Source organism: Gracilinanus agilis, chromosome 2, assembly GCF_016433145.1.
Source record: "Gracilinanus agilis isolate LMUSP501 chromosome 2, AgileGrace, whole genome shotgun sequence".
Classification (NCBI taxonomy): domain Eukaryota; kingdom Metazoa; phylum Chordata; class Mammalia; order Didelphimorphia; family Didelphidae; genus Gracilinanus; species Gracilinanus agilis.
The window spans coordinates 391,709,585-391,735,069 of NC_058131.1; the positions used below are offsets into that span (position 1 = coordinate 391,709,585).

The 25,485-nt window shown below is 44.8% G+C and overlaps 1 protein-coding gene across 1 annotated transcript in view; it reads right to left on the minus strand.

Annotated features, from left to right (window-relative positions):
- Positions 1 to 3,962: 3,962 nt before the first annotated feature.
- The window catches only part of NDST1 (N-deacetylase and N-sulfotransferase 1), a 33,238-nt gene continuing 11,715 nt past the window's right edge, over positions 3,963 to 25,485 (minus strand). The window contains exons 4-14 of the mRNA XM_044661789.1: positions 21,800 to 21,954; positions 19,246 to 19,431; positions 18,649 to 18,777; positions 16,797 to 16,979; positions 15,064 to 15,160; positions 13,008 to 13,131; positions 11,896 to 12,070; positions 11,408 to 11,578; positions 10,295 to 10,404; positions 8,371 to 8,473; positions 3,963 to 5,147 (exon numbers count right to left, since the gene is read on the minus strand). Of these exons, the coding sequence (XP_044517724.1) occupies positions 5,028 to 5,147; positions 8,371 to 8,473; positions 10,295 to 10,404; positions 11,408 to 11,578; positions 11,896 to 12,070; positions 13,008 to 13,131; positions 15,064 to 15,160; positions 16,797 to 16,979; positions 18,649 to 18,777; positions 19,246 to 19,431; positions 21,800 to 21,954 (1,553 nt within the window). The 3' untranslated portion in view covers positions 3,963 to 5,027. The remainder of the gene's footprint in view (positions 5,148 to 8,370; positions 8,474 to 10,294; positions 10,405 to 11,407; positions 11,579 to 11,895; positions 12,071 to 13,007; positions 13,132 to 15,063; positions 15,161 to 16,796; positions 16,980 to 18,648; positions 18,778 to 19,245; positions 19,432 to 21,799; positions 21,955 to 25,485) is intronic.

Consider the following 25,485-nt stretch of genomic DNA (forward strand, 5'->3'; position numbering starts at 1 on the left):
CTTTGGACTCAAATGGAAATTACAATTAGTGATACCCTGACCTCTCCCCCCACCCACAAAGCAGTTGGGTTGGGGTAAACTCCTCTAGCATGGTGTCAAAAACAAAACAAAATAAACAAAACCCAGCTCCAACTATTCACATCTATTTCTGGGCACTTCCTACCTTTGCTTTTACCCAAGCACTTGAATTTTCCCTCCTTCAAGTAGCTCTCTACAATGAAAGATTGTCTTCTTGGCCAGCCAGGACTAGAACTGTACTCCCATCCCACTGCCTCATCTCCTTTCCAACATCACCGGGACTCTAGTAAGAGGGAATATACGTTGAACCGTGGCATGGAAACCTTTGGGAGGAGAGTTCCAAGACGGAACCCGAAATCTGGAATAGGAAAAGCTGGTATTTTGGCATCCTGGCCATGGAAGCAGTCACTTCTTTCTGCCTGGCTTTGGAAAAGGGGAAGGAAGAGAGGCTGAGGGAGGGCAACCCTCCCACAGAAAAAATCGACAGTGAGGTTCAAGATGATCTAGGCAGGACTCTCTTACGGCTTTTCCTGGAGTGGTCACCCTGGGCCATTAGCAAAGGAATGAACTTAGCAGTGATGGAGGTTAGGTGAGGGTAATGGGAACACTACATTTCAGCCACTTCACAGTTTTACAAGTAGATTAGGATTGGTGGGGAGATACCTGACCCCTGAATCAGTAAATAGCTTAAAGATGCTGCTATCTAGAGTAAGCCTGCAAGACACCACCACATGGGCTTGCCCCTTGATTCAGAACAATATATAACATTTAGATGGGCCAATTTATTGTGTCTATAAACTTGTCTCTGCTAACCCAGGGCAACCAGACAAGAGGAAAGCAGAGTCAGCTCTCTTTTTCTTTGGCCTACTGCCCCAGCCAAGATTTCCAGCTGGAGAAGATACCAATATGCCTGTTATTGGCAAGACAGACAACAGGAAAATCTTACCAGCCTCAGGGGCCCAAGACATCCCTATCACCCATCAATTATATGAGCATTTGGCCCACTAAGACAGCAATTGTGGCTCCTAGGTAAATCCCACTAGCACCAAGTTAAGGAAGAGGTGGGGTAGGGTGGGGGTCTTTTGTACAGGATCTCACTATATAAAGGTCAAGAACATCAAGGGAATCAATTAAAAAATTAAATTAAAAAGGGAAGGCCTGCTAGTACCAGTTCTCAAACTATACTCTAAGCTGAAATCATCAAAACAATTTGGTACTGGATTAAGAATCCTGTTAGATCTTGGATTTCCCAATGGGGCTGGCTCTCAGCTCTGGCTCCATAGATCTCCAAGGCAGGATCAATCTGCAACTGTGCTCCACCTTACCCTAATCACCATATCCCCTCTTTCTTTGGCCAAAATCTGAGCTGCATGGACCTACACATGGTCAGGCTTCCAGAAAGGAGAACACATCACCCTGCAGATGATCCACTATCTTTTGCCACTACCAGCCCCCCTCAGCTGACCTGAGGGTTTCTGTTTCCTGGCATCTAGCGTTGTACTTTGAGAGGAAAGCTCACCAGGAACACGTCATTAGTGTTTTCCCAGACAGCTAATATATTCCTTCTACTCTTATCGTGCCTCTTCCACCGATCAGAAAGGTTTGAATCCAGGAATAGCTGCTATACTAGCTGCCAGGGTCCCATGAATTCTGGCACAGGCTCACTCAAGACAGCAGGGAAGGGCTCAGAAGTTTGTCACAGCTGCCACCGGGCTGCCCTGTCAACAGAGTTGTTGGCCAACACCCATTGGTGAACTCTATCCCCAGACTTTGGGCAGGTTCTACAGTGGCCCAAACACAATACAAGAACACTAGGGCAAACCACTAAGGAAACCCCAGGACCCCAAAAGTTGCATTGCTCTTTCATGAAGAGCTCTCACCTGGCTCCATCTCTCTCATTCTTCCCAAGTTAGCTCAGGGCCAGATTATAATAAAAACCAGTTCTGACTTTCCTTACTGTGTTTGGAAAGGTTTCAAGTGAGAGCGTGGTGACTTCTCTAGAGTATCTGATAACAAGAGTTGTCATCTAGCCTCTGTGATTTAATCATGCAAGTTCCCTGGCTGAGGCAATTCTACCTCTCCTCTGCCCAGCCCTACCACTCCCTACCTAATCAATGGTCCTACTTCTCTTCTTGGAAAGAAGGGAATATTCCCTATGCCTTTAACAGGAAACTAAATAGCACACTGGCCGCCATACTGCTTTACCTTGGCTCTCTGGCACTACATATGCAATGCCTACCTCAGAATGTGCTTGGTCTAGTACTCGGACCCTTTCCCTTTTTTTTTTCCTGTGACGTAACTTTTTAAGTCATTTATCCATTCGTATAGGCTGCCAATCTCTATTTTTGGCCACTGTTTCCAGTTTTTGTCAAAGAATTTCCCCCTAAATAGTTCATGTTCTTAAGTTTCCCTTTTTTTTAGCTCATCTTCCTTCCTGTCTTCCTAAAGAACCGGATAGTACTAAGAACCCCTGAAATCATTCCCTCTACCCACTCTGTGCCTTCAAAGTTCTCCTAGGGGAAGTACAGTGCTGGCTCTTGCATCTTTTGCTTCCCGGATTCTCTCCATCCAAGATAGAATTTAAGTTACTATCTACTGGTTTTCTTTCTTTACCTTGCACCACATATTCTCAGACTTCCCTTTTCAGGGAAGAAGTTTCTATCCTGCTCTCAGATTTCATATTATCATTTGCAGGCCCTGGGGGTTCAGGAGCTGACCTGTTGCTGCTGGGGGAGGGCTCTGAGGTTCACCCAGGAGTCAGATGCACACTGATCTGATTTCTCACGGAGGCAGAGATAGTACCAACTATGCCAACAGGTCAAGTGATTGGGGTCTCCCCATCAGAAATGTGGGCTTGGTGGGGGCCCTCTAGAAGCATGGCGCCCACTCTGGGAACCTACGATCTCTCTGGCTTGCCTTGATCTGCTTAAGTTTCCTCAGCACTCTCCTGCCTCCACACAGACTGGGCTGGATGATTAGGGATGCTAAACAAGAAACATGATAATAGTATCATCAATGCCAAGAATCCTATTTCTGCCAGCAGATGCCCAGTTACATGGCCTTGGGCTCCCTTGCTTATCCAGCAGCACCTTCCCCTTCTCTACCCCACTATACATTCATATTGGTCCCGTGCATATCTATTCTTCCAATATTCTAGATGATCAATAAATTGGGGTGACTGCCAGGGCCTCTGACACAGGCATACCAAGAAGAAAAGGGAAGAACTCAGGGGTTGTCAAGAACACAGGGGCTCCAGACCTTAGCATGGTCATCCTAACTAAGACCCTTCTGTGTCCTCTCTGTGGCTAAGACCTCAGACAGCTCACCCAGTCCATAAGATCTCCCCAGGTGCCAAAAGGACCCAGGGGGTAAAGAAGACATACAGATCACAAACACCAGATCCCAGAAAACACACAGCCCTGGTGGAGAAGTTTGGCCTGCTTCTTCCTCTCTCCTTCCTTCTAATATATATAGCTCCACAACTGCAAGATAATAGGCCAGTGTGATGAACACCAGCCTAGAGGATCTTCTCCTCCCTGATTTTATCTGCTGCCTGCAGGAGATAAAAATCAGGCAGCTTCAGGGTGAGATAGAGATAGTCACCCTCCCTTAGAGTTCATGGTAGCAAATGCTATCTTTCTGGCTTCCCCCCACCCCCATTAGATGCCCTGCCACCCAGATTATGGCAGCAGGCTGGATTAAAACAAAACCAAACAAAAAGAGAGAGAGGTTGGAGGGAGAGGGAGAGAGGGAAAGAAGGAGAGAAGGAAAGGGAGAAAGAAAGAGAGGGAAAGGGAGAAAGAGAGAGAAGGAAAGAGAGAGAGAAGGAAAAGGAGAGAGGGGGAGGAGAGAAGGAGAGGGTAAGGGAGTAAAGGAGGGAGGAAGAAGGGAGAGAGAGTAAGGGAGTGATGGAAGGAGAGAGAGAAGAGAGAGAGAGCAAGGGAGACAAGAGACTGAGAGAGTTTATATAAAATAACACAGTGTAGCCCCAGGAATCAGGGTACAAACTCTGGCACCAAGAAACAAAAACCAAAATATTAAAATACTTCAGCTTTTAGTATTTGAGAGGTTTTAAAAGGTTCTCCGGGAAGCCTCAGGCTGCTCAAAGCAGGAACAGAGGCAGAGGTACCGGGCTATAGGCACCATCTTCACCGCCCATAGCCTTTGCTTGGGACTAGAGGGAACATTTTATGTACACTGGAATGGGTTCTGGTAGCTGGACCCTGGGGTCGCCTCAGTCTTTTACCACAGAAAACACCACGTATGTCATATCTGATGATATGGAAAGGAGATGGGGCGGGAGGTTAGGGGGGGTGTTCTGGGACAGCTCTAGGACCTGGTCCTAGCCACTGGATGTTAGGATGGAGGGGTTAAAAACATCCCCTGGAAAGGTTCCTCAGGGACCGAGTAGATACTGCAGGTACCGAAGACATTTTAAGGACAGAGAAGGGAAGGTATTGATCAGATGGGCTCCAAAACTCTGTGGAGGCCATCAGACTTCAGTCCAGCCTGGTGGCTAGCTCTGAGCTCCTGCCTCTCTCCCAGAAGGGCCTCTTTTGAAGCGGGCAGGGGTGTGCCCCGGCCCCCTCCCCGCTCCCCGCACTGTCCGGCTGCTCGGGAAACACAGCGATTAATACTGAGGGGGCGCCCTGCTTGGGGGAAGGGGAGAGTGCCAGGGGGCACAGTCAGGAGTCGTACAGAATCCCTCTCACAAGGCAGTGGCGGCACACACGCAGGAAGCGACCTTACGCCTGGGGAAGCTTCGGGCCGATCTCGAGAAGCGCTTGGGCCACGTGCCGCCTCGCAGGCCTTGGCTGGGGGAGGCTCTGGAGCTCTCGTGGGCTGCGCTCGGCTCTTCTCCGGGTCCCCAGGTCGGGCCTCGCTGGGGTACTGCTCAGAAGCGCTCGGCAGTTCTGGGCTATGTTCCACACCCCCGGGGTGGCTCAGTGTGAGGCTGGGGGCTCCCTGGCCATCATGAATGCTCACTCTGGTCATGGCGCTGGCAGCAGCTACCTAGTATTCTGGAGGTCCTCCCGCAGCCAGGTGGGCAACGTCTGGCCCATCTTATACAGCAGCTTAGAAAGTTCGATGTTATGGTCCCGGTAATAGTCTCTTAGGAAGGCTCGTGACTGCAACAAGAGGGGGAAATAAAACATCAGTAGTCCAGAGGGCTCAGGACTCCCCTCTTTTCCCCTGCAATCTGTGGATCTATTAACAATTTATTTATTTAATTCCTTCCTTCCTTCCTTCCTTCCTTCCTTCCTTCCTTCCTTCCTTCCTTCCTTCCTTCCTTCCTTCCTTCCTTCCTTCTTTACAACTCTAGGAAGAAAAGGGCAAGAGCTAGGCAAAGGTCACCCAGCTAAGAAGTGTCTGAAGGCAGATTCAAATGCAGGACACCTCCTTACTAAGAACTTACTTTTGAACTTGGTGTTGAAAGATCTCTGGCAAGACCTCAAAGGGCTTCCCTCTGAATTGTCACCTGGGTAAGTCAAGCTGACTCTCTCTCTCTCTCTCTCTCTCTCTCTCCCCCTTGTTTCTGGAGGCTCTACCCTCAGGGAGGCCTCTCTTGCCTCTCTAATTGTAAAAGGCCTAGTGGCTAGAAGCCTTGTTTAATTAACCTCTGTGCCCCAACTGCTGGGCCTCTAAATTCCTACCTGGTTCTAGCCTCTGGTCTGGGCCAGAGTTTCTCTCTCTCAATTTCCCTACCTTCAACCTTCCTAATTGTAAATAAATCACCATAAAGTCATCCTGACTTGGGTCTATTTAAGTTTGAAATCGAGTTAATCGATTTCTGGCAACCAAACCTTAAATATCTAGTTTTTTAACTTTTGTAGTTAGAAAGGCCTCGCTTTCTAGCCACTGAGTTAGCTAGCTGCTCTCCCTATATTATTCTACCATGGCATTGCTCTCCTTTTTGGTAAGGCAACTAGATGGCATGATGGATAGAGGACTGGGCTTGGAGTCAGTCAGATCTGAGTTCAAAACAGACTTCAGAGACACTTATAGATAGGTATGCCATGTTGGTGAACCCAAGGCTCATGTGCCCTGGTGTGCCGGAAGGGGCTGCTCTATTCCTCCTCTCTACTGAGCCCGAGAACATTTTTCACATTCCCTGCCCCTCTGCCAGCAGCCCAATGTAAGCACTTCCTCCCTCCTCTGTCTGGGGTAATGCGGGGGGCTCACAGGCGGCTTGAGGGTGCAGTTTGGGCACACCATCTCTAAAAGATTCGCCATGACTGATAGGTATAGGGTAACCATAGGCAAGGCACTTAACCCCTTATGAGCACCAGTTTTCCATCTGTAAAATGGGAACACACAAAGGAAATGGCAAACCACTCCAGTATCTCTGCCAAGAAAAATTTCATGACCGATGCAAAATAAAATAAGCAGAACCAGGAGAACAGTATATCACAGTAACTGCTATATTGTGGAATGATCAAGTGTGACAGACTTTGCTATTATCAACAATACAACAATCCAGGACAATTCTGAGAGACAAGACAAAGAATGCTATTCACACCTCCAAAGAAAGAACTGTTGGAATCAGAATGCAGGTGAAAACATATGGTTTTTTACTTGTTTATTTGGGTTTATGTTTTGGTGTTTGGGTTTTATAATAAGATTACTCACTTATAAAAATGAAAATGGAAATATTTTCTGCATGATAATACATGTATAACCCAGTTGGAATCTCCTTCCAACACCAGGAGGAGGAAGGGGAGAGGGAGATCAATTCAATCATATAACTTAGAAAAACTTGTGTGGAAATTTGTTATGACATGTAATTGGTAAAATGAAAACAAAAACCCTACAACAATAAAATATGAACAAAGTCCCTGGGGAGAGACTAAACAACCACCACCACCAATCCTTTCTTGCTATCTGAATTCTTTCGGATCTGTGACTTCACTGGTATACTATAAAACTCTTAATAAAGAAACTCCCACAAAGGAGATCTGTATCTACTCTCCAATTTGCAGTCTTGGAGAATTGTCTCAGACACTGAGAGTTTGAGAGATTTGCTCAAGAACCTAATCTCTATAAGAGGAAGAATTTGAACCCAGGTCTTTGTGACTCCAAGATCAGCCCTCTATCCACCAAGCCATGGTCTATCTATCCCAAATGGATTTTAAAGCTAACTAGGGATAGACTGTCTGGTATTTCTTTTGGTATCTGACCACAGAAACTGGGAAATCAAAGCAATTAGTATTTATTAGGGACAGCTAGGTACCAAAGTAAATAGACTATCAGGCCTGGAATCAGGAGGACCTGGGTTCAAATATGGCCTTAGACACTTCCTAGCTGTGTGACCCTGGGCAAGTCACTTAACTGATTGCCTAGCCTTTGCTGTTCTTCTATCTAACAATTGGTACTGGGACAGAAGGTGATTACTGACCATCTAATATGTTTTTGTTACTGGGTGACAAGAATAATAATGATGACAATAGCTAATATTTAGGGGGCACTTCAGGGTCTTCAAAGTACTTTACATCCATTTCCTGGCCATTACCAAAACAAGCCACCTGACCTGTGATCATATTTCTCCTCCTCTCCTTTCTCACTGGAAATTTGGCTCTGCCTCCGGATCCGGTGCTCCAGGTGAGCTTTTACTTTGTCTTGTCCTCTCCTGGGCTAGCCTCATGATCCCACCCTTCTACCATTAGCCCCACTTCATGCATTTTCTTCCCCTATTACAATGCAAGCTCTTTGTATCTCCAAAGAATAGGGCAGTCCCTGGCATAAAGTAAGCACTTAATAAGTGTTAATTGCACAAGTCCAAGGAGAAGACCATTACTTAGAGGAGGAATTGGGAAGAAATGAAGGAATAGTGGATGTGCAAAGTGACAACTGAATTGGACTTCAGCATAAGAATAGGAATTCTAGGAGGCAGCTGGGTAGCTCAGTGGATTGAGAACCAGGCCAGAGACAGGAGATCCTAGGTTCAAATCTGGCCTCAGACACTACCCAGCTGTGTGACCCTGGGCAAGTCACTTAACCCCATTGCCTACCCTTACCATTCTTCTGCCTTAGAACCAATACACAGTATTAACTCCAAGATGGAAGATAAAGGTTTAAAAAGAAGAAGAAGAAGAAGAAGAGTAGGAATTCTAAAGGCAGAAAGATAGGCATTATGGAAACCCAGAGGCAGGAGAGCATAGGGGAGGGATAAACTAATATATAGTTTTTCTTTCTGTATTTCTGGATAAATACAATCTCCAAGAAATTTTAATAAGATATAAGAAGCTGTTTGGTACACCTCCCCCAAAGTCTCCATGACTTGAATTAACCTGGCAACACCATCACCCTCCAGATAAGCGAATTTGAGGCAAAACAGCAACTCTGGCCACTTACATCCAAATCCATCTCTGGGTACTTCCTGCCTTTGCTTTTACCCAAGCATTTGGTTTTTCCTCCTTCAAGCAGTTGGCACCAGAATCCTTTCTTTGCGTCATACCTACACAAAGAGGGAGAATACATTAACTCCACCTAATGTATCTTTCCTAGGAGATAGCCATTGTCTTTTATTGAGTACAGTTCAAACCTAGATTCCTAGAAATAGGCAGATCACCTTCGGCATTACAGAGACAAGTCAGGGGCAAATGGTGTGATGTTATGGGACAAGCACTGTACTTTGAAGTAAAAAGGCCAGGCAGGGTTCAAGTTCTGGGCCTGTCATTTACTAGCTATGGATCTTGGATAAGGTATTTTATTTCTCTGGGTTTCGGTTTCCACATCTGTAAAATGGGTACAATCATATACCTCACAGGGTTGTGAGGAAATGCTCTGTAAACCTTGAAATACTACAAAAGTGTGAACAGCTATCATCATCTTAGGAAAGAAGATGATACTATAACTAGAAGGCTTATGAATTATGTAACATCTTTAGGTGAAAGCTATAGACAAAGGATGTCCCCAAGAACATGAATAACTAAAAGGAGAGAGAGAGAGCAGGAGTGTTTAAACAAAAAAATGGAAGAAAAACTCTGAAATGTAGACGAGATCTAGATAGACAATATCTTAGCTACAATATTTTCTTCTTTAAAAACTGATGGGTTTGTGTGACCCTGGGCAAGTCACTTAACCCCCATTGCCTAGCCCTTCTGCCTTAGAACCAATAAATAGTATTGATTCTAAGACAGAAGGTAAGGGTTTAAAAAACAAACAAACAAAAAAAAAAAACAACAACTGATGGGTTGGGACAGCTGGGTGGCTCAGTGGATTGAGAGCCAGGCCTAGAGATGAGAGGTTCTGGGTTTAAATCAGACCTCAAATACTTTCTAGCTGTGTGACCCCGGGTAAGTCATTTAAACTCCCTTGCCTAGCCCTTACCTAAGCTCTTCTGCCTTAGAACTGATACAAAGTATTGATTCTAAGATGGAAGGTAAGGGTTTTTAAAAAACAAATAACAACAACAAACTGATAGGATCTTTGCAGAAGTTGGAGAACTATGGATGTAGAACATTGCATATATTATTGGACTAGATTGATGTGCTGCTTAGTTTTGCTGAACTGGTCCCCCCACCCCACTTCTTTTTTATTCTTTGTTAAAAGGGATGGCACTCTGAATTGGGTAAAAGGAAGGAAGGAATATATTGAGAAAAAAGGAGATAGAAAAACAAAGGGTACCTTTTTTCAAAATAAGCTGGAAACCTTGGCTTAAAGAATATTAGGGCTAGAAGGGACCTTGGGAGGCATATCACCAAGTCCCCTTATTTTACAGATGAGGAAAACTAAAGCTAAGAGAACTAACCAAAAGTCCCAAAGTGAGCTAACAGCACAACTAAAATCCAGATCTCCTGCCTCTAACTACAGGGATTCCCCCAAGCTTTCTTACTATATTTAACAATATACATAAAGAAGAGAGAGAAACCTTAGTGTGAAACCACATGCATTGGGATTCTTTCTTCCATTCACGGGCTCCTGTAAAGAAACTTCTCTGACCATATATATATGAGATATTGATTTCTATCTAGTTTCTGCCCGACTGATTTCTATTTTTCCCAGCAGTCTCTGCCAAGTAGTGAGTTCCTATCCTGGTAGCTAGGATCTTTGGGTTTATCAAACACTAGGCTATTGTGTTTCTTTGCGTCTGTATGTTGATGCTCTTGCCAAGGAAACAGCCATACATCTTGGTCCACAAGGGACACTGCCTATCCAGTGGGATCCAACTACTCTCCTCGAGGATTTGGGGATGTGTTTCTGACGTCAAAGCAAAACGGACAAGGGAAGGCAGGTCAGAAGGATTCTTGAGTTTTGGGGTTAGGACGACACTCACACCAGAGTTCTATGGTAATCAATTATGTTGGTCACCCCAAGGAACTTCTGCACAGTATCCATCACTTTGGCGGGTTCAGTCCGGAGCAGTTTGCCATCCAAAACCAGGATCTGGAAAAGCAGGAAGGGGAATCTTTAAATGGCTCAGTCCCATCCCTACCTCCTGCCAGTATGACCAGTTGAGGCAGTGGAAAGGATACTGGCTGCAAATCCTCAAAACCAGATAACTTTCTCTCCATCAGACTCATCTTCAAACTGGGGCCATTCTGGCTACTGTGAAAATATGTTTTGTGTGATTTCATGTGAATAATAGATTTCCTATTTTCTTGCCTTCTCATCTGGTTAGAGGAGGGGGTGGTAGAGAGGAGAGAATTTGGAACTAAAAATAAAAATTTGTTCAAAAATTAAAAAAACAAAATTAGGGCTATTCCCAACTTCACAGAGGAAGGAGGCCAATATAAGAGAGAATATACATGGAATTATGTAATAGAAGCATTAAGTAAAGCAACTGAGACTAAAATCTGGTATAAGAGAAGACTCTTAAGAAGCTGCCTTTAAAAATCTGGAGAGCTGTCAAGTGAAAAACGGATTAGATATATTCTACTTAGTTCCAGAAGGCAGGACTTGGACAACTTGAAATTCTGTAGAGGTCATTCATTGGACCATATCAAATGACACCTCGAGGTGACTCAATGGATAAAAGCACTGAAGACTTAACAACCCAGTTGTAAGTCTGAAGGCCTGAGAGGGGGGAGGTGTTGCCCTCTACACTAATAGGAGGACATTTGGGGGGGGGGCCTGTTCTGGACAGAATGGAGACGTCTACTAGGAAAGTGAGCAGGGTATAGGGATGGAGGATAATTATTTGCAGGCACCTCTCTTCCACTGCCCAAAGACAATCAACCTGCTTATGACCAAGGGCTCCCCTTTCAAGAAGAAATCAAAAGACCTTGAAGATCCAAAGGCAGAGAATTCCATTGGTGGAGAAACGGGGACACAGAGGAGGAAATATTTGGAGCTTGCGTCCTGGTACCCCTATTTAAATTGACCTCACTTTACATATAGATCACCCCTGAGTCCCATTCTATGCCAGAGGGATTTGGGGATTAGGTACCTGGTTGGCATGGTAAGCACTAAGCCAGTGCTCGATGTGGGTGGCGTACCAGCCGGGAACAAGGCAGCGATTCTGAAGCGCACGCAGCTTCGGGGAGGCATTGGGCCCTGCTGTGATCACTTCATGGAAGGTGTACTTCAGCGCAACTGGGTCATCATGGGCTCGCTGATGCTGTTGGGTAGCAAGAGACTTAGGCTAGGCGTGCCCTCTCTTCTTACCCAGAACCTGGAACACCCCCACCAGCTTTCAATCTGACAAAAACTAGACCAACCACTATTTCCTCCTGGTGAGAGAGGAAAGGAGGGTAAAGAGGAGGCAGGAAGTCCTCCTTCTCCCTCTCTACCCTAGGTGGGAAAGCATGGGAAATAAACCTGTCCCACTATACAAAGTGCAATAAATCAAAAAAAAGAAGCAGCAGCTAAATCTTCAGTGATGCTTCTTCCTTACACGGCTCCCAAGGAGTTGGTGACCCCCGGCTCAGGGCTTACCTGGTACCAAGAATAGGCTCGGTCAGCGGGGTCTATGAGGATGGTGAGGATCTTGGCTTTGGGTAACAACGCAGCTGCCCGTTGGGGGGCCACTTCAGAGTCAAAGTAGTTGGCGCTTTTCTCAAAGTAAAAGTCAGAGGTGGTGTTGGAGGGGATGGGGAAGAACTCCATGTACCTGTTTAGGGCCCAGACAGAGAAAGATGGGAGCAGGAGGACTGGATCCCAATGGCAACACCATGAGGGGTGGCTACAAAGCTTTCCTGGGAATGAGAGCTGGGTGACATTTTCTCTTCTTCCAGAGATGAACTGGGGAGCTTGAAGGGCATTCCACTGTCTCCATTTCCCAGTCCATTCCTTTTTGGGGGAAGGTTGGAGTGAGAAGATTTTAAGAATCTTCTATCATTAAAGCATTACACTTTTGACCTGGGGGAACTGGATCAAAACTCAAGGGGAGGTCTTATTTCTGGCCTGAGGGATAGGGATCAGAACTCAGGGGGCCAGTCCCACTTTTGGTCTGAAGGACAGGGATCAGAACTCAGAGGGATGGTCCCACTTTTGGTCTGAGGGAAAGGAGGTCAGAACTCAGGAGGAAGGTTCTACCTCTGGCCTAGAGGCAATTCAGAGACAGGCCAAATAAGAAAGGATTGAGAAGTTGAGAAACCCCACTCAGCAAGACTGACTGGAACTACATAAGAGACTCAAAACTTATCTCTCAACTGTATCACTGACTGATTACTCTGACCTCTCTAGCCATGGAAATTTCGTTACTTTCCTTACCTGATGGCCCCAGGGATACTAATCAAATAAAATACCTGGAGGGCCTCAGAAATAAGCACTTGGGGAAAGAATCTCTTTGCTACCCTACATTGGCCCTAGAATGTGTTTCAGACATCTTGCTATTCTGGTTTCACCTCTTAAGACCCAGGCATCATCATCTCAGCCTCTGGGGGATAGGGCCCCCTATCTCTGGGCAGCTTGACTGAACTCTACCCCCTTTTTATCTACAACAGGAACCCCATCAGTGCATAAACAGCTTCCAGATGCTTCCTGACACCAAAGCAAGCTTCCGATCTGATGTCCCAAGCTGGCTGAGGATGGAAAACCCCACTCACCAGTCAATGCCTTTGTGATAGTTTTGGCCATTGAAAAACTGAATCTCCTCAAAGGTCTCTGGGCTTGGGTAGTTACTGCTCAGGTCGGGGTGCATTCCCAGGAACAGATAGAGGGCCGTGGTGCCTGCAGAATAAAGCAGTAGGCTACTGAAGGGGGGATGCCATACTGGGGAGAAGGCTAGGGATTAGGGAACCAATGATCTTGTTCCCCCTTTACCAGCTGTATGAGTTAGACCAAATCACTGGCCTTCTCTCTGGATTTCTTTTCTTATACCTGAAAATAAAGGGATTAGTTTAAGCCACTGGGCTTTTTGGGAGAAGTCTGATGCCTTCTCAAAATAATGCTTTTTGAAAGGAAGCACTGTCTGGATAGAGCTGGACACTATCCAGGCTTTCAGGGGTCTTGGAATGTATCCCCTGTAGCTAAGGGGAGACTACTGTACAATACTGCATAATAATATACAATGTATTTTATTATTACTGTATTTAATGTTGGTAATGTTTTCCTGTGTTTATTCATTAAATTTTTTATATAGTCTATATATATGAGAAAAAAATCAAAACTCTTTTTAAAAAGTCAAAATAATGCTTTAAAATGCATAAAATCCATAGGATTACAAAGAAAACCAATTACTTTGCAATAGAGATTTTTTTTTAAGTCACAGGTTTCAGATGAAGTATCCCTGGCTTGAATGTTTTCTACAGTTTCTTTGTGTCTATATGTTCATTCTCATGGCCTTCCCAGAGGTCTGGCTCCAGACAGTGCCCTGAAAACATCTCTAGGCTGGTCACTCAAAAGGCCACCAAGTAGGACACTCCCAAAGGTTTCATCCCAGAGAGGAGCTCCTCCCTTTCATACCAAAGAGACTAGGGAGAGAAAGAGGAGACTCCCAGTAGACTTCTATTCTCAAAAATCTTCAGCGGCTCCAACCGTCTCTCAAGTAAAGCTCCGATGACTCCCTCCCCCAGCATTCGAGGGTGTCTGTAATCTGGCACCCCACTACAATTTTTTAGTCCTATTCCATATGATCCAGCTCCACCCACTCTACATCCCCTGAACAAGACAACTGGCTTCCTGCTTCGGTGGCTAGACTTACACTGTGCCTTCTATCTGTAGGACTTTCCTTTTCCCTCTTTGCCTGTGAAATTCCCATCTATCCTTTACTCTAGATTTAATTTTGGGAATTTAAGAAAATAACTTCAAAAGGCTAGGCTGCATCAATCAACACAGTGCCATTTTTTTTTTACTGTATAAAGAAAATAAGAGAGAAGATGATGAAAATTTTTATTTCAAAGTGAAAACAATGGGGGGCAGCTGGGTGGCTCAGCAGAAAGTCTTAGGTGAACTGATACAGAACAAGATAAGCAAAAGCCGGACAATTTGTAGTATTATATTATAAAAACAACAATTTTGAGACACTTTAAAGAATGAAACGAAGGGGGAGCTAGGTGGCTCCATGGATAGAGCCAGGCCTAGAAACTAAAAGTCCTGGGTTCAAATCTAGCCTCAACATGTCCTAGCTGTGACCCTAGGTAAGTCACTTGATTCCCCATTGCCTAGCCCTTACCGCTCTTCTGCCTTGGAACTAATACACAGTATTAATTCTAAGATGGAAGGTAAGGGTTTAGTGAAACAAAACAAAACAAAAAAGTGAACATGTGTGTCTCAATGAACACGCTTGGTTTGTTTTTCTAGTTAAAGCCCAACACAAAAATCACTTCCTCTGGCGTGCCTTTCCTGCCCCTTCTGCTGGGTAAAGACCTTTCTTGGGCCTCCCATAGAATTTTATCTGTACTTGTTGCATGTAGCCGCCATTTTGCCTGTCTGCATATAACGGGTTAGAGTTGTTTGTGTTTGCCTTTCTCCCCTCTGAGACAGGAAAGCTCCCTGAGGGCAGGGACCCTCTCTCCCTGGCTTTACACAGTGGTTGGGAAGTGCCTGGAGATTCATTCACCAAGCTGAGACTCAGAGACAGCCCGATGGCCCATATCCTGTCATGGCTGTCCCTGGGGCACAGGGAGCATCAGGGAGGTCTGGCCAGCCAGGTGGGCGTACCTGTTTTTTGAGGTCCAATGATTAAGAGTTTTGGGAACCGGTCACACGTTTTCTCCTTTGACCAGATGTCTTTGTGCCGCTTGTCCTCACAAGGATCCTGAAAAGCAGAGGGACAAACATCATGGAGTTGGGGCAAAACTGGGTCTTTTGTTCCACCTACCCCACCTACCCCACCCACACCCTAACCCTCTACAGGAGGGGGTCCTTAATCTTTCTGTGTAACACGGACCTCTTAGGGAATCTGATGAAGCCTACGGGCCCCTTCTCAGAATACTGCCTTTAAACAAATAAAATATATAAGACTAATCATTTTATATTGTATAAAATATATTAAAAATTCCAAACAATGAATATATATATATTCTGATGAAGTCTATGGACTCCTTCTCAGAATACTGCCTTTAAACAAATAAAATACATAAGACTAAATTATTTTATATTGTATAAAATATATTAAAAATTCCAAATAATGAACATATATATTCTGATGAAGTCTATGGATCCCTTCTCAGAATACTGCCTTTAAATGAATAAAATAGATTACTAATTATTTTATATTGCATAAGATATATAAAAAATTCTGAATAATGAAAATATATATATATTCTGATGAAGTCTATGGGCCCCTTCTCAGAATAATGCTTTTAAATGCATCAAATAAATTAAAATGAAAGCCAATTAAATTGGAAAATATATTAATTTTTTTTATTCTTTTTTTTTTAACTCTTACCTTCTTTCTTAGAATCAATACTATGTATTGGTTCCAAGGCAGAAGAGCAGTAAAGGCTAGGCAATGGGGGACAAGTGACTTGCCCAGGGTCACCCAGCTAGGGAAGTGTTTGAGGCCAGATTTGGACCTAGGACCTCCTATTTCTAGGCCTGGCTCTCTATCCACTGAACCAGTTAATTGTCTCCTGGAAAATATATTATGTATAATTTTATATACATATATAAATATATTTATTTATAATATTAAATTAATTTTAAAATGATATAATAAAATAATACATACAAGTGAAATAAACAATATATTATGAGCATATTACATATATTATATGTAATACAACATAAAAATAAATAATATAAAATAAATTAAGATTTTTAAACATTAAATTAAAATATTAAAAAATAAAACTTAAAAAAAATCTTTTTAAACCCTTAACTTCTGTGTATTGGCTGATAGGTGGAAGAGTGGTAAGGGTGGGCAATGGGGGTCAAGTGACTTGGCCAGGGTCACACAGCTGGGAAGTTTCTGAGGCCAGATTTGAACCTAGAACCTCCCATCTCTAGGCCTGACTCTCAATCCACTGAGCTACCCAGCTGCCCCCCAAAAAATAAAACTTTAAAGTTCACAGATTCCAGTTTAAGAAGCCCTACCCTACACTGCAAGCACTTATCTGTTCCACTCATCTCATAGTCTGCCTAGTATCAGGGAAACTTTTCTTCTCTCTGCATCCCGCATCCCCAGGACCCAAACACCCTGACCCCAGACTTGTGAGCACCAGGAGGGTAGACACTCTGACCTGTCTTGGCATCTTGCCCAATGCCTGCCCAGCACACTGATCTTTAAAAGCACTCACTCAGTGAATGGGTTTGGCAGTGGGGAAATGAGCGCAGAGCTTGAGATTCCCAGCTCCAGCCCAGTGAGGGGAGGTGGTGCCCCTTGCCTTTTCCTCTAACTCTCCCACTGGCACCAGTGTCCATTCTGGGCTCCTGAGCCCTTCTTCCCCTACCTGCCACAGCGGGTCTTTCTCCTCTGAAAAGATCTGAAAGTATCTCTGAGCCAGCTGGACTGGCGGCAGCGTTTGCAGCTTCAGGTTGGTCCAAGAGTGAAGGAAACGCACCAAATGTTTGAAGGTATACAATCCCAGGCGGTCATTCCCATAGTTGGACAGGTGGGTCATGAAAATGCTGATCTAGTGAAGGGAGAGAGAAGGCAGGCATCTCTCAGCAAAAGGGCCAAGAACTCCTACCCTTCCGAACTCAGACCAGAGTGTGCCCAAGACAACTCGAGAGCTGGTAAACACAGGGCCAGTCATTTCCCTTTTGCTTCTAAAATTAGGATGCTGGACCCAAACTAAGAATGGCACAAAGAGGGCAGCTGGGTGGCTCCGTGCATAGACAGCCAGGACGGGAGACAAGAGGTCCTGGGTCCACGTCTGGTGGTCTCAGGCACTTCCTCGTTGTGTGACCCTGGGAAAGTCACTTAATCCTCACTGCCTAGACCTTAGCGCTCTTCTGTCTTGGAATCAATACATAGTATTGATTCTAAGATAGAGGGTAAAGATTTTTTTAAAATGGCACAAAACATTCTTGGAGCCATGGCTGATAGCTCTGGAACCTAGAAGGTTAATGCTGATGGTTCTCTTAAAATGGAAATTCTTTTGAGTTGCAGTGGGTGAGGCACCCTCATCAGGTGTCGTCATTGAATCCTTCATTGATCTGGTGGGTCTCTGAAGAAGGGAGCTGCCAGGCTGACTAAGGAGAAGGCAGAACAGGAGCAAGTTAAAGCTCCCATGCCAATCAGAGGGTGTCAGGGTCCTGCACTTCCAGTCTGGGCAATATAGAGAAGTCCAATTTTTTTTTTAATTAAAAATAAAAATAACCATTCTTGGGCTTCAAATATTTTTATGAAATTCTTAACTGCTGACCAGGGAGTGAAGGGGAAGACCTGGCAACAGGAAACATTTCTCATATAAAAGAGGAAGAGAGCAGTTGACAAAATTAAATATCAAAAAATGTGCCCCTTTTAATACTCTGGCATGTAAATAATTTCAAATTTAATGTTTTATATGGGGAAATAAAATAGTAAATGTGATAGCAACAGTCTTTAATATCCATTCCAATTTTGCTATCTTATGTTCTAATAACTTTGACATTTGATACTTGCAAGATTCCCTCTGTCTCTGACAGTCCATAAGAAAGGAATATGGCACCTAGAAAAGAGTCCTAGACAGGCTGACATTGAGCTATATATTTTACCAGTCAGTCAACAAGCATTTATTAGATGACTACTATGTGCGGGGCACGGCCCCAGAAAAGACAAAATTAATCCTATGAGTAAGACTGCTGGACAGGGATTACTGAATTATCCCGCTGTGTGTGTGTGTATAAAACATATAATATATAAAATAAAATTATTATATACAATAAATGACATATAATTATATGTTATCATATGTAAAAAGGCAAATATATAGTTTTTTATATGTTCGAGATGAGGAAATTGAGGCCCAGAGATGTTAACTGACTCACCCAAGGCAAGCCAGGACTGGAATTCTGATCTCCTGACTCCCCACCCATTTTTTTTTTAAACTCTTACTTTCTATTTTAGTAACAACTCTAAGACAGAAGGGCAAGAGCTGGGCAAATGGGGTTAAGTGACTTTCCCGGGGCCGCCACACAGGTAGAAAGTGTCGCTGCACCCCCGGTGCCACCTAGCTGCCCCTCCCCACCTATTTCTAAGACACAGCACCGTGTCCATCCCACAGTGGAGCCCCCGGGGCCAACGTCCCTTTGGCCACAGACAGACTTACGGCTGCCAAGGACCCCATCAGGCTGCAGGAAGGAGGAGGCCAGCCTCACCGGATTGAGCAGCACGGTGAGGAAGAGTTCTCCCCCGTTGATGATTTTGTCCAATTCGCTGGACCCTCCTGGGTACTCATTGTAGAATATGGTGTGGGTGAAGAGGCCGCAGGTCTGCCGGGGGAGGACCTAGTGGGCAAGGAGAAGAGAAGGAAAGGAATCGGCATTTTGCTAGCAGGAGAGCGTCTCCAGGCACACAGCTCGACTCCATGCTCTCACTCCACAAAAACATCAGGTCTCCAGCCTGGAGCAGGGGGAGCTGTCTGTGGTGGAGGGTCTTCCTGGAAGCCCTTAAAGTTGGCCCGCTTTCCCAGAGGGCGCTGACCTCCTACTGAACTGGCTGGAGCTCCCTAGTTCCCAGGGAGGACACGACGGAGGCAGCAGATGCCCCAAAAGAACCTTCTCCAGGGCAGATCCCCTCAGAGTCTGAACAGCTCTTGCTGTGCCCCAGGACACGGGCTCACGATTATCCACAGCCCTGAACAGAGCTCCACCAGCGTCCCCCTGCTCCCTCTGCTAACCCAGGGAAGCAGCCATCCTAGTTAGTCAGCCTACTAACCTAGGTAGTTAACCTACTAACCTAGGTAGTTAACCTACCATGATCCCATTGTGGATGAAGCCACGGCGGTAACGGGCAGGCTTCAGGTGGGGATACTCCTCTGTGCTGGTCACCTGGATGTCCCACACCTGCTTCCAGGCCTCATAAAGCTGCATGTGGACCGGGTACACGCCAGAGTGGTGGGGAGCCACGGCATAGCCCATGTCAGTGGGGATTCCATGCTCCTAAAAACAGGGACGGGTCCAAGGGAGGGCCGTGAGTGCAAGTCACCAGAAGGTCCCCTTCTCGCCTCTACTGAGGAGTCCCCCCAAGAGTCTTAGGAGCAGTGTACCAAGCACTCTGAAGGGGACAGAATAGAGATATCAGCTCATACATCAAAGCCATTTAGTTTCCTCCTCTTTATTTTACAAATGAGGAAACTGAGGTGCAGGGAACTTAAGTGCCCTAGGGATCCAAGGTCACATAGGTAGTAAATGTCAGAGGCAGGATTTGAACCCAGGTCCTCTGACTCCAGAGCCAAAGATCTTTCCCATATGCCACTGTCTCTTCTAAGAAATGTTTCTGAGTTGAGGGAAAGGTCTATGCTTGGGTCCTGGAAAATTGGTTTTAGTTTAAGATCCGAGTCTGGCACAGCTTCTTAGGTCAGATCTCACATCCTACCTCACATCTGGGCTGAGCTCAACCCCTAATCTCAAGAGCCTTCTAAGTCCCTCCTCATGCCGGGCCTCGAGTCCCCGTCCACATCTGTTCTATTATTTCCTCCCAAAAGGTTCCAGTCAAACACAGATCAAGCTTTTTTCTTTCCTTTCTTTCCCCTTTTTTTTTTTTAAACCATTACCTTCCATCTGAAAGTTGACATGAAATAAATATTCCAAGAAGGAAGAGCTGTAAAGTCTAGGCAATTGGGATAAAGTGACTTGCCCAGGGTTCTCCAGCTAGAAAGTGTCTAAGGCTAGATTTGAACCCAGGACCCTCCTGTCTCCAGAACTGGCTCTCTAGCTTCTCCTCCAGAACAAACTTCAGATCGTAGCCTTCCAAATTCTTCAAATGGTTCTATTCCTTCCCTCTAACCTCCCTGCCTCTATCTGCAGGGAAAAGTACTGTCTCTCTGCTTTTGACAAGACGCCACATCACTGTTCTCTCCTCCACTCCGTCTCAGCCATCCTTGATATTCTGCCAATTTTTCAAGCTGTCTGTGCCCTCCTTGACCCACCTGACTGTGATCATTTCATTTAAAATATTCTTCAGTGGATTAAAAGCCAGGTCTAGAGAGGGGAGGTCCACGGCTCCAATGTGACCTCAGAAACTTCCCCAGCCCTTACCGCTCTTCTGCCTTGGAGCCAACACACAGTACTGATTCTAAGACAGAAAGAGTTAAAAATATATATTCTTTGTATTCGTGACCAACAAAAAACCAAACACTAATTCCCTCTCCCTTATGTCTCTCCTGTTCCATCCTTGCACTTTCTCTTTATACACATCCATGGGCATAAGCGTGCACTCACACACAGAACATGGCAGAGACCAGTCCTGGGGCCCACGGGCCGAACCCCTTCCCCAGGCTGTGCAGAGGCCTCAGCCGGAGACCTTCTGCCATCTTGATTCTCTCCAGCCCAGAGCCTGTTGTGCATGTCTGGCTCTGACTCGGGTTTCCAGAGAACCCCGTTCCTGGAGCTCTAAGCCACCATTTGTCTCTCCTCCTTGCCCAACGCTAATCTCAAATAGCTTCCAAAGGAGACTTTAAAGGTTTCTGGCTGCAGCCTTCAGCAATAAAGCAAACCCAGGGGATTCCTTTAAATTGGTCATCGAAAACGGGAAGCCGGTGAGAACAGAAGAGTCTGTTTCAATGGAGAGCTAATGAGGCAGAAGAGCAAGGGGCCTCTGCAGGGGACGGGAGGGATGGCACCATTACCAAGCCTCTGCCACCTCTGCCCAGACTCCCTCGGGCCCGACGCTGCCGGCCCTCAATCCTAGGTGGGGAAGGGGTAGGTGGATCTCTGATCTAGGGACATGCAAGGAGACTCAGATCCTAGTAGATACGGGGCAAACACACAGCGAGAAAAATTAAAATGCTTCCCCGGGGACCCCTCTCCTCTCCCTCTAGTCATACATAACCCATTAGGGGACGAAGGGAATAATGAAGCTCCTTTGGATATTTTGCTGTTTAAATATAAACAGCTGTTAACTGTCTATTTAATTTGTTTGAACAATCTATTAAATCTAAAAAAAAAATTTTTTTTCTCCTTTCTCCCTCCCATGAAAATGGAAAGATCACATTTTGTCCCTTCTCCAAGTCCCGACTCTCCCAGGAAAAATGCTCTTGATCTCACACTTCTCTCTCCTTCTCCTGAAGCCACCCAGCTGTCGATTTTGCTTATTTTTTAGACACGGTCATACAGCATCTTGGATTTTCCTCTCACTGTTGAACGAGCGCGACTCTTGGCTCTTCCACTAAACTAGGCGCAGAGGCCCCCTTGCCTCCTCCGTCTCGCCCACAGGGCTGAGCGGGAGCCCGGAGGGGGGTCCTGGGAGTCGGGGGAAGGGCGGGGGGTGTCAGGATGCACCCCAGCCCGGAGAAGGGGTCTTACTCACGACAGCGAACTTCTTGTTGAGGGCCATCTGCTCTGCCAGGACAGACTGGTTGTGGAAAAGATGGGGCTGCATGTGACTCCACATGTGAGGGAACCACCAGAACTCCTTCACGTAGGACAAGAGCAGGTCGTCGCCGTCATCCTCGGCATCTGTACCTGGTGATGTCATGTCATGTCATGCCATGCCCTAGCCAGAGCAGCCATTGGGGGAGGATGGGAGACCAAGGAGAGTCAGCCCGAAGATCGAGGACACGACAAAGGGACCGGAGACCAGGAGGACAGAGTTGCAAAACCCAGGATGTAAGGAAAAAACTAAAGAATGTGTAATATGCCTTAAGCATGACTGGTTTCCAAATAAATGTAATTAAAAAAAACAAAAACAAAAAAAACCTCTTACCTTCCATCTTAGAATCAATACCGTGTATTGGTTCCAAGGCAGAAGAGTGGTAAGGGCTAGGCAATGGGGGTCAAGTGATGTAAGATTAAAAATTAATATCCAAATACTCCAAGTATTACATTTAATAAGATTTATTTATAATAACTTGAAATAAGGGAAGAAAAGCCTTAGTAAAAAAGGCAGGGTTACCCACAACTATATACAAACATGCAAGGACTCTACAGGGACAAAAAGAAAAGGATACTGGGTAATACTAAAGGAATTCTGGGAAACGTAGTCCTGGGGTAGAACATTCTAACTACACAGTGACTTGCCCAGGGTCACACTGCTAGGAAGTGTCTGAGGCCAGATTTGAACCTAGAATCTCCCACCTCTAGACCTGGCGATCAATCCACTGAGCTACCCAGATGCCCCCTGTGATTCTCCTTTTAAAAACAAAACTTTATCTTTTAAAAATTACATTTATGGGCAGCTAGTGGCTCAGTGGATTAAGAGTCAGGCCTAGAGATGGAAGGTCCTGGGTTCAAATTTAACCTCAGACACTGACCCTGGGCAAGTCACTTAACCCTTTGGAGGTAGGAGATTATTGAGAAGTAAAATATTGGGGGCACTTGGGTGGCTCAGTGGATTGAGAGTCAGGCCTAGAGATGGAAGGTCCTGGGTTCAAATCTGGCCTCAGACACTTCCTAGCTGTGTGACCCTGGGCAAGTCCCTTAATCCCCTGTCTAGCCCTTACCTCTCTTCTGCCTTGGAATCAATACACAGTATTGATTCTAAGATGGAAGGTAAAGGTTTAAAAAAAAAGAGAATCATATGAAAAACACCATTCTCCTCCAAAGAAGGAACTGATGGAGTCTGAAAGCAGACTGTGACATGCTATATTTTACTTTATTGCTTTTCTGTTTCTCAAAATGACTAATATGGAAGGATATTTTATACTATTAGCACATGTAAAATGTGGATCAGATTGCTTGCCAACTCAGAGGGGTGGGAGGAGAAGGAGTGAGGGGAAAGAATTTGGCTCAAACTTAATTAAAAAAAGGTTAAAAAATTATTTGTTCATGTAATTGAGGGAAAAATAAAATTTTTCAAATAAAAACAATTTAATTAAGAAAATAAAAGTAGAATCATAGCTTTAGAGCTGCTACATACATTTGGGTTGCCCCCCCAAAAAACTAAGTGGACATAAGGTCCAGCTGAAGGTAAGAAGGATTAAGTTCAAATCTGGTTTTAAATATTTACTAGCTGAGTAGCCCCCAGCAAGTCAATTACTTAACCTTTGTTTGCCTCAATTTCCTCTTCTGTAAAATGGGGATAAGAGTAACACCTGCCTCCCAAGGTTGTTTTAAGGATTAAATGAAATCATCTTCATAAAGTGCAGCCAAGTAGGCACTATATAAATGTTAGCTATTATTACTACTACTACTACTACTACTACTACTACTACTACTACTACTACTACTAATTACATTAGGGAACTAATCCAGGGCATACAGGTAGTAAGTATCAGACCGAGAATTTGAAACAAGGTCTTTTGACTACAGAGCAAATATTCTTTCTACTGTACCATGCAGCCTCCTATGACATTGTTATTAGAGATGAATCTGAATAACAGTGCTTATGGAAGAGAATCTTTTTAATTATCCATGCTAATTTGAAGGGTAAGGAAGAGCTGGAGATAATCCCAAACCAAAGATAACTCCCCAAATCATTCCTATTTGGACTGGGAATACAGTCCAAGATTTCCTCCCTTTGGCAAATTTACCTTTCTAATTAGGTCCTGTCTGCTCTAGAGATTCTAAACAGGATTGTCTGCTCTCCCTGCCCCTAGTCCTACCCATGCAAACATCCTATTTGAGAGAGGAGAGGACCAGGAAGAACTCTCAACACCTTCTGGAAAAGCAAGGACCCAATGTGGGGCGGGGGTGCCCTGAGGGGCTGATGCCAAGATAACAGCACCAGCATAGGCAGGCCTGGCAGAGGCAGAGAACAGTCACCTTGGGTCAGTGCATGCACGCCAAATGCAAACCACTAACCCCTACTTCCTGAGATTAAAAATAGGTGAAGAACAACACCTTTCCCAACCACCTGACTAGAGCAGAGACTGTGGGAGCGACGGATGTATGCATCAAGGGAAATGTGTTCACTTTAAGGACCAGAAGAACTGGTATATTCCCAGGGGACCCATTATCAAGTCAACTGAGTCCTGGTTGGGGGGAGAGTGCTGTAAGCCTACTCTGAGACACAACGAACAACCTCAGGAAGTATTAAAAGAGCCAATGTTTGCAATATATTGATCATTCCACTGTTCTATACTTTTTTTGATCAAACCACAGCTAGAGCACTGGACTCAAAGGCAGACACCGCATGCTAACAACACTGACCAGCTGAAATATATCCAGAAGAGAAACCCACCTGGAGAGAGAACTGGAGAATACATCATCAAAGGAACTAACTGGGCATGTCTGGCTCAGGGAAGAGAAAAGACTTTCAGGGGATTATGGTTCCTCTCTCAAAAAGCCAAAGGTTCCCCCTCTTGGAGAGACTATATTTATTCTGAATTACCTCCATAGGGCAGAACTAGCAATAATAGGTGAGAGTTGGAGGGCAATGGATTCATAGAATTTCAAAGCTGGAAGGGACATTAGCAACCTCCAATCCAACCCTTACTGAGGAAGAATCCCTACCAAACAAACCACACTTGACCAGTGTCGTCTTAAAGACCTCCAAGATAGAAAGCCCATTCCCCTCCTGAGGTGGCCCATTCTGCTTTTGGACAGCTCTAATAGTTAGGAAGTTTTCTCCTTTCAATGAGCTTCTACTTAGTTCTTTATGAGTTCCACCATGGTTCCTGCTTCTAACCACTGAGATCAAGGGAAACAAAGTCTTCATCCTTTGGGCCCTTCTCCTACTCCCCCAATCCTGGTTGCCCTCTTCTGTATATTCTCTAATTTAATATAAGAGAAACCATTCCCAAAAATTAGAGCTACTCAACAAGGATGCCAATAGGCTCATCATTCTACTAAAAGCTATAGCTGACTCTAAAAATGTTAAAGATAATATTCCCACATTAGAAAGAAGGTTATGATATTATAATAAATGCACTAAACACAAATAAATAAATAAATAATGGATTTATAAGATAAATTATTATATCATAATAAATGTATTAAACAATGTATAAATAAATGTATTAAATTGATGAAGGACAGATCGACCCTCTCTATTAGTCTAGGATTCTAGGAGTCTGTATTTTATAATAATCTCTCCTCACTCCTATGTCTCCCTCC